The following is a 12,991-nucleotide window of genomic DNA, read 5'->3' as shown; positions in this document are numbered from 1 at the left end:
CAGTTGTGCCGTTACTTGACTGGTGTGGCTTTTTTTTTTTTTACCCTGCGAGTCATTGTTTTCCTATAGCAGCAAACGACGCACCTTTGCTCGTCCACCCTTTTGGTGGATTTGATGGTGGAGGAAATGGCCTCAAGTTGCCCCAAGGGAGGTTTAGATTAGATATCAGGAAAAATTTTTACACTGAAAGGATTATCAAGCACTGGAACAGGCTGCCCAGGGAAGTAGTAGAATCAACGTCCCTGGAGATAATGAAAAGACGGATAGACGTGGTGCTTAGGGACACGGTTTAGTGATGGTTTTAGAATCATAGAACTGCCTAGGTTGGAAGGGACCTTTCAGATCATCGAGTCCAACCATCAACCTAATGCTGACAAAACCCATCACTAAACCATATCTCTAAGCACTATGTCTACCCATCTTTTAAATACCTCCAGGGATGGTGCCTCAACTACTTCCCTGGGCAGCCTGTTGTACTCAACCACTTCCCTGAGCAGAACTGCATGTGTAGCACGCGGAGAATCAATGTTTGTTCTGAATACAGGTTCTAATGAGACATTATGAACGAAAATGAATACTGAAATCTGCAAAATTGAATCTGAGGAAAGAGAACTGGGAGACTGGATGTTTTTACATATCATTTGTTTATGTTACCATCCACTAAAATACATCATCTGAGTGTCACAAATAGCAGCAATACTTCTTAAGCCCCTGGCAGGCAGATTTTCTTGGTATTTTAACATTATTTTTGTAAACTGATGCCCCATTACAAAAAAAATATTACTTCTGAGAAGTTATTTTAATAAGATTTTTGTATTCTGGGTCGCTTTGGGCTAAAGACTGTTTGTTGTTGATCCAGAATGTTATTTTATTTACTTGTAGCATCAGACTTCCTAGTGCCTCAGAGAGAAGACCAAAAAATCCTGTTCCCAAACCCAGCCTCCTTGTTTTCCCTTTCCGTTCCTTTTACTTAGTCATTGACTCCTTCTGTGCAAGTCCAGTTGTAGCCACAGTTCCCCCTCTGTTACGGCACAGGTGGCTATCATAGATTAGCAAATTAGAAACAAGAAAACCTTTCTAAGTCCTCTTGAAATCAAGTTACTCCAAACAAAGAAATTGCACGGTGCCTGCAGTTGTTCCTAACTTAGATCAGAAAACACCCCACAGCATAGAAGGAGCACCTGCAGCATCCCAGATAGCAGAGAGTAAGCTGCAAAGCTCAGAAAGAACACCTGGTGTAAAAAAGGATCTTTGTTTTAAAGGAGACTTTTGTTTTGTTTTAAAAAAAGTGAATTAAAAATTCAGAGCCACCTTCAAGGCAATGCTCTTTTATTTTTTGGGTAACCCGAGAGCTAAGCACCACATGCAGCCAGGCTGGTCGCCAGGTGCAGCCCGGCCTGGACGCGAAGGCTGTGCTACCCACCCCCGACCCATCAGCGTCACCGGGCTGGGCCCGACCGGGGTGCACGTCCCGGCTCAGACACCCCGGCATCCCGCCGGCAGGCTGCCCGGCCCATCGGCCTGCCCGACCCCACGTAGGACGCAGCCCCGGAGAAGGCCCCGTCTCGGTGCCCCGCGGCTCCCTGACAGGCCGCACCGCTACCATGGCAACCGCACGCGCCCGCCCAACCGCCGCTTCCGCCTCCCGCCGCTCCCCCGGAACGTCGCCGCCGGGCCCGGCCCTTCCCCCGCGCAGGCGCAGTTACCCCGGCCTCGGTCGCGGCCCCGCCCCTCCCCGCCGCGTCACGCACCCGGCCCGGCGTCACCCCCCGCCGCCCCGCCCCTTCTCCCCGGCGGCGGCGCGGGGCGTAATGGCGTGGCCGGGCGCATGCGCAGCCGGCCGGCTCTGGTGGGGCGCCCGCCTCCTGCGCAGGCGCAGTGGGCGGCGGCGCCGCGCGGGCGGGGGAGGAGGGGGCAGTTTAACAGTAAACATCCGGCCGGTTTGAACGGCCGGTTTGGGCGGCAGGAAGGGCCGCGGCCGCCATCTTGTTTGTTTGAGTGAGCGGCTCGGCTCGGCGGAGGAGGAGCGGAGCGGTTACCGAGCCCGGCCTCGCCAGCCGCCGCACCAGCCTCTCCCTGCACCGGAACAGGGTAAGGAGCGGCTCCGACCGCCCTCGGTTGCCCCGGCTCACTGCCGTCATCCGAAGGGGTACAGCGGGGCGGGCCGGCCGCAGCCTGGCTTTCGGGGCGCTGCCGGCCTACTCGGGCTCGGCTGGGCCGCGCCGGCTCTTGGGCCGAGCCCTCCCGGCGGGCGCAGGCGAACGGCAGTGGGAGGGGAGCGCCCGCCTGGCAGCCCGGGGCGCGGCGCCGGCAGGGGCAGGGCGGTGGGGCCGCTCCGGGGCCCTGAGCTGGGCCGGGGTGGTTGGTGTGACCTGCGGCGAGGTCGGGCAGAGCGGAGCCCCGTCTGAGGCCTGGCGGCGGTACGGGCAGAGCCCCGGGGCGGAGGGGAGGCAGAGGCGGGTGCGCTCCGAGGGGAAGGCGGTCTGAAGCCTGGAGCGGTCCCACGCGTGGAAGCGCAGTGATCCCCTCAGTGATCTCCCCGCTTCCATGGGGGAGACGGTTCACGGGGGAGCCGAGAGAGTGGTGTGCGGGCGTCCGGAGGCCGGAATAATGTACCAGATCCCCAACCGGGGGCCTGGCAGAAGGGCCGGGGTAGCTGCGGGGCTGCCGCAGTCCGGGGAGGGGAGCAAAGTTTCGTCTGCCCGTGGCTTATTTTCTCATGTGATTTAACTTTTCACTTGGACAAATATTCTCGCAGTCCTTACTAGTAACATATGAACTAGCTTCTGGGCGCTGTGGCTGTTGAATAGGCCCCTTTAAAAATGCCTGCCTCTTGAAGAATTAAGACCTTACTCTAGCAGCTCCTAGGGACACTGATGTAAATCTTCCTGTAGTTTTTGAGATTTCTCTCTGATCCTAAATGAAAGACTTCAATATAAAACGAGTTGTTGGTTTCTTATTGATAACAAAGGAAGTTGGGGATCACTGTGACATATTGGCATGGCACTGCTTCAATAAAAATGGATTTTTATTAGATTTAGGCACATGGAAGAAAATACTGTAAATTTGGAGAAGTTACCATTTAGGCCAGTATTGTGTGTGTGTGTGCAGTAAGCTTGTGCTTTCATTAATCTGTTCCTGAGTAAATCTAGATACATGAAAAGTGGTGGAACAACAAAGCATTATTAGGGCCAGACTTGCGTTTTATTTTGTGAAGATTCATTTGTGAATACTTTAAATTCTATGAAACTTGGAAACACAAAGCCCACTGATCTAATGTTTTAACTAGAGAAGGAAGTAAGTGTGATGTGGGATTAAAAGGAGGAGCAAAAAGTTAGTGAGACCTACAATAAACTTAAATTACCACACAATTTAATTAGTCTTGTCTTGCTATCAGGGTTGCTGATATCATGGGATTTTTCCACAGAAATGAGAATAGTTGCCTCAGTTAATGCATGAGTTTAACTTCTTTGAGGTAAAATGTTAGAAAGTTAGTTTTTTTACATTTGGGCTCTTTGGGTGAACAGTGCAGAGAAATAAGCACTGCAAACGAGAGTGACATAAGGAATTCTGTTCTCTTATTCAAGTTATGTACATTTAAGGAGTGTGTTAATACATGGTTTCTACAAGTGTATTAGTTTGACTTGGAACTGGAATTGCACAAAACAGGTTGGAATAATTGAGATAGGGCCTAAAATTAAAAAGATTGTTTTCTACTGGATGAGTAGACACAGGGGCAAGGGCAACCTGCTGAGGTTTAGATTCATAGGGTTCAATAATGTCAAATGCTATACAATAGTTCTGTGTGATCTGCCTTTTGAATTAGTAACTTTAGTAGGGCGCTGGTTCTAGCAATTTGATTATGTAGGTGTGTAGTATATGGTAATTGGAGAACAGTGAATGCAGTTCCTGTAAAGGAGAGGGGTGTGTTTTGAGGTATTACAGACCTGACAGTGCAAGCTCAGCCATAGGATTTCAGGAAAAAATGTTGATGGAAAAAGCAAGGCCTGGAGACAAATGGAAAATGCTGTATGCATTTAGCAAAGGTATGCCAAGTTAGACTGGTTCAGTTTCACCTTTCAATAATTGATTTTGTGGACATAAGAAATTGAGGTGACTTGTCAGTGAACTTCAGTAAAGCTGCAGGTGCCACAAAGAAATACATTAAAATTCGGAAAAATCTGGATTGACCAGAGAATTACAAAAGTGGCTGAAGAAAGGAGGTTAAATAAGGTAGTGCTGAAAAGATCTATTGGAGTAAGGAGTTATTAGTGGAGCTTGTAAAGACTGGTACTATGATGAATTTTATTTTATTTTTTTAGTGGCACCAGGTGTTCAGTGTGCTAATGAAAGCTGCTGGTGAGACAACATTATTAAGTGCCTGCAGCAGGGAAGTTTTAGACATTTAAGAAGGACCGTATCGTGAAGCATTCTGAAGTAAAACTGAAGAGCTCAAAGTACAATTGCAGGGTCAGGGTAATCCTTGCAGACTTCTGAAGTCTGGCGGGACCAACTTGGACTGCTGCAGGTGCCCAGGGTGAGATCACATCCCCAGATCATCCAGGGCTGGCTTGGCTTAGCAAAGCAGAAACAGAGACAGCCTAGGAATAAAATGTGTGTGTGCTTAACCAGCAGAGGAGAGAGATGGAAGGATAGCGTAAGAACAAATTAACTAAAATGACTGGCTGATTTCTAAATTGTAGTATGAAGGTTGTTTGCTGATCGGTGGATGAATGTGGTTCTGGAGTAGCCCTACAACAGGAGCAAAAGTAGGTGACAATAAAACAAATTGAAGACTGAACTTAACCTATGAACTGGCACGTGTATGCATAATCTGACCTAGTAGAGTAACAGGCAAATGGATTTAATGGGCTGGAGTGAACCACAGTCAAAGTAAAATATTGTATATGTTGTCTGGAATATTATTGTCAAATGTTAGTTAGTTAAGTTTCTTTATGAATGACTTGAAGGATGGGACTCAAATTACACAGGAGTGCTTTTCAGAATTTAAATACTTAGCCATTCTAACATCTGGAAGGATTTTAAGACTTAGTATTTGTGAATTGATGGTTAAGATTAACTTCATAGGTAGCATCTACCCAATTTTCATGTTGCTTATTTGGGAGGATCAATTTCCAGATACTCAGATGGGGAATGGAACAGGCAGATTCTGGATCACACCCTGCGTGCTATCTGTATTGTATTAGTTTCACTTTACGTGTTCAATTACTTTGTGTATAGAATTATAGCCTTTTTTACATTTCTACAGAAAGAAAAATAGTAATAAGATTATTCAGTTGTTGAGGACCAATTTAGGCAGAGGAACCTGAAGACAATTGTGGCACATTGAAGCAAATTCAAAGTTAATTAAAATCAAGTATAAAGTCTTTTAAAAGCTCAATTTGGCAGGCTTGGGATTTGATCCCACCTGGTCAGATGTGAGTACATATTATTTTTGCTTCAGAGTAGTGCAAGCAAGAAAAAAAAATGAGTAAATTCTTAGAACAAGTTTTAAGGTCCTGGTTCATATCCAGTCAATTTCAAAAATTAACAGCTGCTGATGTAATTGAAGATGTCCCCACTCATTGCAGGGGGGTTGGACTAGATGACCTCTAAAGGTCCCTTCCAACCCCAAGACATATGATTCTATATCTTACCTTACAAGGTTTTTAAGAGACATCAGCTACCCTTTATCTTTTGAGGATTCTTATGAATTGCTTTTGCAGCCAATGACATATGTTTTATGTGTCTACATGAGCACTCTGCTACTCCAGGAACTCTTAGTTCCTTTAACATTCATCCCAGTCTTGAATTATGCCAGAAAATCTTTCTTCTCCTTTTGTGCCAGTGCATCAGCATACTGCCCTGTGAATTAAAGATCAGACAAAAAGCCTGAAATACGGAATAGGATTATCTGAAAAGAAAGGGAAAAAAAATCTGGGGAAGGTGAGAGCAACCATTGGGGCCTGCTTTTAGGCAATTGCGCTGATACTCTAAACAACAGTAGCTGAACTGCTGCAGCTCAGAACTGTAAAGGTGCGATTTCTACAGTTGTTGTAACCCCCATGTTACCATACAGAGCAGGGTGTTTGCTGGGATTTGGAAGTGGCGGAGCCTCCTGTTATGACATAGGAAATCGTCTCTTCAGAGAATAGAAGTATGGTTTGTTAATAACAGTTCAGATTAAAACAGACTTTAAAACTATCTATAGTCTGGTTGTCACTGTTTCTCTTCATGCATTTTGCTGTGACAAGGCTTCATTAATGGCTGAAGAGAAACAGATGACCTCTGTCAGAAGCTAGTTATTTTTGGTTCTTATTCGCTCCTGAAGTTTAGGTACCCTGCACATGTAGTGTAAGCTTCTCACTAGTCTTCCAAGCAGGTTTTAGGTTTGATCCATAACTCCAGTAGTGAGTGGTAGTCAAACCTAGGAAACACCATGAACGCAGGTGTCCACTTACTGTTTCTGAGCCTTCCCTTGGTGCAGAGGTTTTCAGCCTCTGTTCTTTGATTTAGTTGCTAACAAAGCATACGTTTTGAAAACCATTCGCATATGTTAAGCCCGGTTATGGGGAGTGCTTTGACTTGGATTGTCAGTTCAAAAAAAAAAAAAAAGTTGTGAAATCATTAGCCGTGGTGTGATCCCGACATCTCAGTTTTTTTGGGAACCTTGCTTTCTTTTAGCTATCTTAGATAGTTTGTCTTAAGCTTGCATTACCCTTGCTATCTGGGTTTTAAAGTGGTAAGTTGTTTCTGTCTGACTTGGCCAAATAGTATGTTTCACATTTAACAGGAAATCTTTGGTATATTTTCAGGGTTACAGTTAACTGTATGCTTGAAGTTTTGTGAAGCTCATGCTACATATTTTAATGATTGTAAAACATGGGTGAATAATTGTGCTAAACTCCATGAATCAAAGTACATTCTCTTGCAACTGTTGTTGGAAGTTTTTAGCAGAGCTATATAAGTGGTTTTGTTGACTGTATGTGGCTTTCCCTATTTTTCATAGTTAAGGATAACTTAACAGGCCTGCTGTTACCAGAACAGCGCATGATTGTCGTAGTAACTCAAGATATCAACTTGCTGTGCTGCAAAATTATGTCTCTGCATATGCAAAAATATTGTGAGGCCTTTGAAAATGCACAAGGGATTGAATTGTCAGCTGGCCTTTGAGACAGTGTGATGTCTTTTGAAGAAACACTGGGGGAGTAGAATGACCTTCCTTTAGGTAACTTCTATTGATGAAGGAGACTTCCATAATTGTTTCATTGTGCTTCCTAGAAAACTTTGCTCATGTCCATCTTCTTGCAGTGCTGTCCTTAGCGCCCCCCCCCCAATCTCAACAAATAAAACCGTCATTTTAACTTTCTGTTAATCTGCAGCTTTGTTATAACTCATAGCTATTAATTTCACTCCCAAGAACAGTTTTGATCTCTGTGTCCAGGAGCAAACTATACCAACAAAGAGGAAGGCAGGAAAGAATGCTAGGAGACCTGCCTGGATGAACAGGGAGCGCCTGGACACACTGTCACACAAAAAGAAACTTTATAAGGAGTGGAAGAAAGGACAGCTAGAATGGGGGGCATATAAGGAAGCTGTCCGAACAGCAAGAGACCTGGTGAGAAAAGCTAAAGCTCAGTTAGAATTAAATCTAGCCAAGGAGATCAAGGGAAACAGCAAAAATTTTTATAGGTACGTTAATGGTAAGAAGATGACTAGCGAGAGTGTGGGCCTCCTCAGAAAGGAAACGGGGGAGCTGGTGACAAGTGATATGGAGAAGGCCGAGGTTATCAATGACTTCTTTTCCTCAGTCTTCACTGGCAAGGGCTCCAGCCACACTCCCAGAGTCACAGAAGACTGGCAGGGGTTAGACAGAACTGCCCATCTTAAGCGAAGATCATGTTCGTGACCATCTGATGAACCCAAAAATGAACAAGTCCATGGGACCTGATGGGATACACCCACGGGTACTGAGGGAGCTGGCGGATGAGGTTGCTAAACCGCTCTCTATTATATTCCAAAAGTCATGGTAGTCTGGTGAAATCCCCACTGACTGGAAAAGGGGAAAGAAGGATGAACCAGGGAACTATAGGCCAGTCAGTCTCACCTCTGTGCCTGGTAAGATTATGGAGCAGATCCTCCTGGAGGCACTGCTGAGGCAGAAGAATAACAAAGAGGTGTTTGAGTACAATCAACACGGCTTCACCAAGGGCAAATTGTGCCTGACAAACCTGGTGGCCTTCTATGAGAAGGTCACAATATCAATAGACAAGGGGAGAGCAACTGAGGTCATTTACCTGGACCTGAGCAAAGCCTTTGACACTGTCCCGCATGACATCCTGGTCTCCAAGCTGATAAAATATGGCTTTGATGGACTGACAATTCAGTGGATAAAGAACTGGCTTGATGGCCGCACCCAAAGAGTGGCTGTCAATGGGTCCATCTCCAAGTGGAGGCCAGTGATGAGTGGAGTCCCTCAAGGATCACTACTGGGACTGGTCTTGTTTAACATCTTCGTCAGCGACATGGACAGTGGCATAGAGTGCACCCTCAGCAAGTTTGCCGATGACACCAAGCTGTGTGGGGTGGCTGACAGGCTGGAGGGAAGGGATGCCATCCAGAGGGACCTTGACAGGCTGGAGAGGTGGGCCCATGCCAACTTCATGAAGTTCAACAAGGCCAAGTGCAAGGTCCTCCATCTGGGTCGGGGCAATCCCAAGCACTGATATAGGCTGGGCAGTGACTGGCTTGAGAGCAGCCCTGAAGAAAAGGACTTGGGGGTGCTGGTAGACAAGAGGCTCAACGTGAGCTGTCAGTGTGCACTAGCAGCCCAGAAAGCCAGTCGTATCCTGGGCTGCATCAGAAGTGTGGCCAGCAGGTCGAGGGAGGTGACTCTCCCCCTCTGCTTCACTTTCGTGAGACCCCAACTGGAGTACTGTGTCCAGTTCTGGAGCCCCTACTACAAGAGAGAGATGGATGTGCTGGAACGTGTCCAGAGAAGGGCCATGAGGATGATCAGAGGGCTGGAGCACTGCTTCTATGAAGACAGACTGAGGGAGTTGGGGTTGTTCAGTCTGGAGAAAAGAAGGCTCCGAGGAGACTTTATAGCGGCCTACCAGTATCTTAAGGGGGCCTACAAGAAAGCTGGTGAGGGACTTCTTAGGATGTCAGGTAATGGTAGGACTAGAGGGAATGGATTAAAACTAGAGATGGGACGATTCAGACTGGATGTTAGGAAGTTGTTCTTCACCATGAGGGTGGCGAGACACTGGAACAGGTTGCCCAGAGAGGTGGTGGAAGCCCCATCCCTGGAAGCTTTTAAGGCCAGGCTGGATGGGGCTCTAAGCAACCTGATTTAGTGGGAGATGTCCCTGTCTATGGCAGGGGGGTTGGAACTAGATGATCTCTTGAGGTCTCTTCCAACCCTAACAATTCTATGATCCTTTCTCTACTGTGTTAACTTGAGCTCAAGCTGAGCATGGCCTTCATTTCCTTTAAATCCTCTCCACTGTGTCCATTCTTGGTTATGAACAGAATCAGTGGCTAATCTGCCATTAAGACAGATAAGCTTGGTAATCTGTTCTGTTGTCCAGACAGCTCTGTTCTGTTTAATGCAGCTGAAATTCAAAGCTTTCATCGTTTTACGTGTTGTACCCACTCATAGGTGTCGTTCAAGTACAGAATATGGTACCACTGCAAAGATAATTTTCCCTATCCTTCAACTCCCATTTATTGAAACATAAATGCTCCTGCACAAATGCACAAAATACCCAAAAGATTATTTGCCTTTACTTTGAGATCTACCCCTAGTTCTACAATTTTTAGTTTGTTACCCAGGTGTCTAGCGGTTGCCTTTGCTTCCACTGAACCAGTAATGCCAGTGGTTCTCTTGCTCCTATACTTATTTTTCTAGCCGTCACAACTGTGCTCTCCTTTTTTTTTCTTTTCCTCTTTTCTTTTGTGTGAAGCATACTCTATAAATATCAACACCTCTACCCTAGCTGCTTTGAAACTTGTTTCTTCTACCTACAAGTAAATTGGTATGGTTTAGGAACTGGCTTCCTGAGAATCTCTGTCTGGCTGCCGTGTTTACCAATGCTTTGTGTTTCCCCGTGTTCCCTATTTGCTTATAAGTTGTGTTGGCATGTATTTGGGAAACACCAGGGGTTTTTTTTATGGCTATAAACTGATGCTCCTCACACTGTCTCTGCGTGCCCAGATTAAACTGCCCTGCTTTCACTGTTACATTGCTGTGCTTCCCCTGGAAGTTGTTCTGTAGGCACGGGGGAGGTAAAAACTGAAATGCACTTGTTGCATCTCTTCTGTTCTTTCATTTCTTTTTCCCTTGTTATGGGTATTGCTGGAGAAAAAGCTGTTTGTGGAGAATTTCTACCTCTTTAAAGCAAACTTTTCTCAAACTTTTCTCAATTTGTAGTTGAACTTAATCTTATGCTTACCTCGTGCATAAAATTGGCATGTTTAGATCATAAGACACCATGCTGTTCTGCTTCCCTATGGTTTGATATGTTGGCATCTTATCAGCCGTAGGAAGGTAGTTACGAGACAAGTAGATAAAAGGAAGTCAGTTTTTCTGGTGAAGGAGAAGGAAGAAAATGAAATCTTCAGGAAGTTTAGAATAATGCATTTTTATCAATGCTTGAACAAAAAATGTGAAGCGTTACGAAGAGGATTGTGAAATGGAGAGCAGTCTCTTCAGAAATGAAGACATAATTGTACTTTCTGTTTAACAAAATATGGTGAAGTCCCAAAAGTTTAGGGCTGTGTATTTTATAATGCTGAATGTTTAACTGGAATGCTATAGAACATATATATATACTGGTGTAGTATGGTAGTAGCTACTGAATTAAGAATAGAAAGAAATTGATGTGGTAGAAAACTACAGTGGACTGAAAACTGAGATATGTTTATTTGCATCATATGATTTTGGTATCATTAAGATGAAATTTAATATATTCAAGATTTTTTTCTTGTGGGATGGTAAACATTTTTAAATTATGTAAATGGTCATCGGTTGCTGTTCTTCCTGCTTTATATTTCCTCTGCAATAAATATATATGCTTTTACAGGGCCAATGCTTCCAAGTGTTGCTGCCTTAAATATTTTATACAAATAGGCTGACTTAATGACTGAAAAGCAAACATGTGCTTTGCTTACTGCAGGTAAAGGATGTGTTTACAAGGATGTTCCTCATAAAAGATTTTCTAGAAGCCAAAATAATTTGCCTTTCTTTTTACAGGTTTGCACTTTGTTTTAGACATCTGGGACCATGTTCTATGCTCACTTTGTCCTGAGCAAACGTGGGCCGCTGGCCAAAATCTGGCTGGCGGCCCACTGGGATAAGAAGCTAACCAAAGCCCATGTTTTTGAATGTAATCTGGAGAGCAGTGTGGAGAGTATCATTTCACCAAAGGTATCTATTTTACACTGATGTAATGTTATCTTGTAACGAAAAGAAATTGTGTGTCCAGGTGGTAGTTACTATTTGGGTCACTGAAACAAATAAAATTCTTAATGTTGCTATTTTAAAGAGTGGAAAGATCTGTTCAGATGTAAAATACTCTGATTCAGAAGAGTATTTTCTTGTGAATTTTCTAAAGCTAAAGTATCATGCAATTTAGTTACAAAATGTTTTGCTTTGCATAAATGGAGGACTTGTATCTTGATGTACCATGCATCGTTTAGAAGCAAGTGTTTGAAAGAGAGGAAATCCTAGGCTTTCTAAGAATTATGTCTTAAAGGCCTCATGATGATGCTCTTTCAGTGCTGTTGTTACTGGGAGCTGTAGAAATAACACTTAAGATATTTTTGGTTCTGCTTGTGACCTAAGTTCATAGCATGTTTCTGCTTAGCTACTGCAAAAAGATCTGAAGTATTGTGGTAGCTTGTAATGTTACTGGTTACACGACGATAGCTTTCCATATAATAAAAATACTACACACTAGTGAAAAAGCCTTGCTTTTGAAGCTTTTAGTCTCTGGTTTTCTGAGAAGTGAATAGATGGCAACAAAACTGAAAGAGCATAACGCTTTTGGATTGCTGTTGTGAAACCAGAGGAAATTCTGAGGAACTTGGGTGTTTAAATGTGTGGGGTTTTGTTTTCCTTCTACTTTTCATGAAAATGAAATTTTCCATTTAAGAACCAGTGGACTGAGATGGTTGTGACTTTTGTCACTTAACGGATGTCTGAATATTTTACAAGAAAAGCAACTATGTGAAAAAGAATGAAAACTTATTTTGATCTTTTCTTTTGGTTGATACAATATAACAATGTTTCTATAATGCTACTCTGGATTTGGGAAAAAATTGCTAAGTATAAGCAAAAACTGTATAGTACAATCCCATAGATATTTACAATTCCAGAACAGTGATTTGCTTCAGTGTCAGCTCTGGAAGGATTTAGAAAGAAGATGATAATGTTCATGGACTCACTAGTGAGCTGCAGTGTTCTTTTAGAAAAAGGATAAATTGATAGGCATTCTTTCTTATATTTAACTTTGTATAACGGTTTCATCAGCTGAAATGCAATAAAACTTTAGAATTCTTAGAGGCTGAGGTTCAACCCTGTATGGCTTAATCTTTCTGGGAGACAACTGTTCCATGTACCCTTCAACACAGGTCTCATGCTCTTTCGGACTAAAGTACTGAAGAAGAATCCCTTCCTTAAATTTTTCTATCAGTTTTCTGTTCCCACAGCACATACTTAATTACATAGTAAAGGAGTGAGGTTAAAGAGGAAAGGCACTTAAAACATGTTTTAATGTGTCAGTGCTTGTTTATGGACACCCCATATCTTCCACTATTCCTCTCTGATTTTATTTTTAATTGCAGGACAGAAGATGGAGAAGTAACAAGTAACAGTTTTTAACCAAATTTTACTTAACCAAATTGTAATTTGTGGTTGTCCAAGCTTCTGTATTTTTCACTTTTTTCACATTTAAAGTAACGCAGATGTCAAAAAAGTGTCGTAAAA

The 12,991-nt window shown here is 43.8% G+C and overlaps 1 protein-coding gene across 1 annotated transcript in view; it reads left to right on the top strand.

The window, feature by feature from the left end:
• Positions 1 to 1,913: 1,913 nt before the first annotated feature.
• The window catches only part of RAD21 (RAD21 cohesin complex component), a 30,475-nt gene continuing 19,397 nt past the window's right edge, over positions 1,914 to 12,991 (top strand). Inside the window, exons 1-2 of the mRNA XM_063327435.1 lie at positions 1,914 to 2,091; positions 11,258 to 11,431. Of these exons, the coding sequence (XP_063183505.1) occupies positions 11,288 to 11,431 (144 nt within the window). The 5' untranslated portion in view covers positions 1,914 to 2,091; positions 11,258 to 11,287. The remainder of the gene's footprint in view (positions 2,092 to 11,257; positions 11,432 to 12,991) is intronic.

The sequence above is a fragment of the Chroicocephalus ridibundus genome, chromosome 2 (assembly GCF_963924245.1).
Source record: "Chroicocephalus ridibundus chromosome 2, bChrRid1.1, whole genome shotgun sequence".
Taxonomy (NCBI): Eukaryota; Metazoa; Chordata; class Aves; order Charadriiformes; family Laridae; genus Chroicocephalus; species Chroicocephalus ridibundus.
Note: the sequence above shows the minus strand (reverse complement) of the source record. Positions and strands in the feature narration are given on the sequence as shown.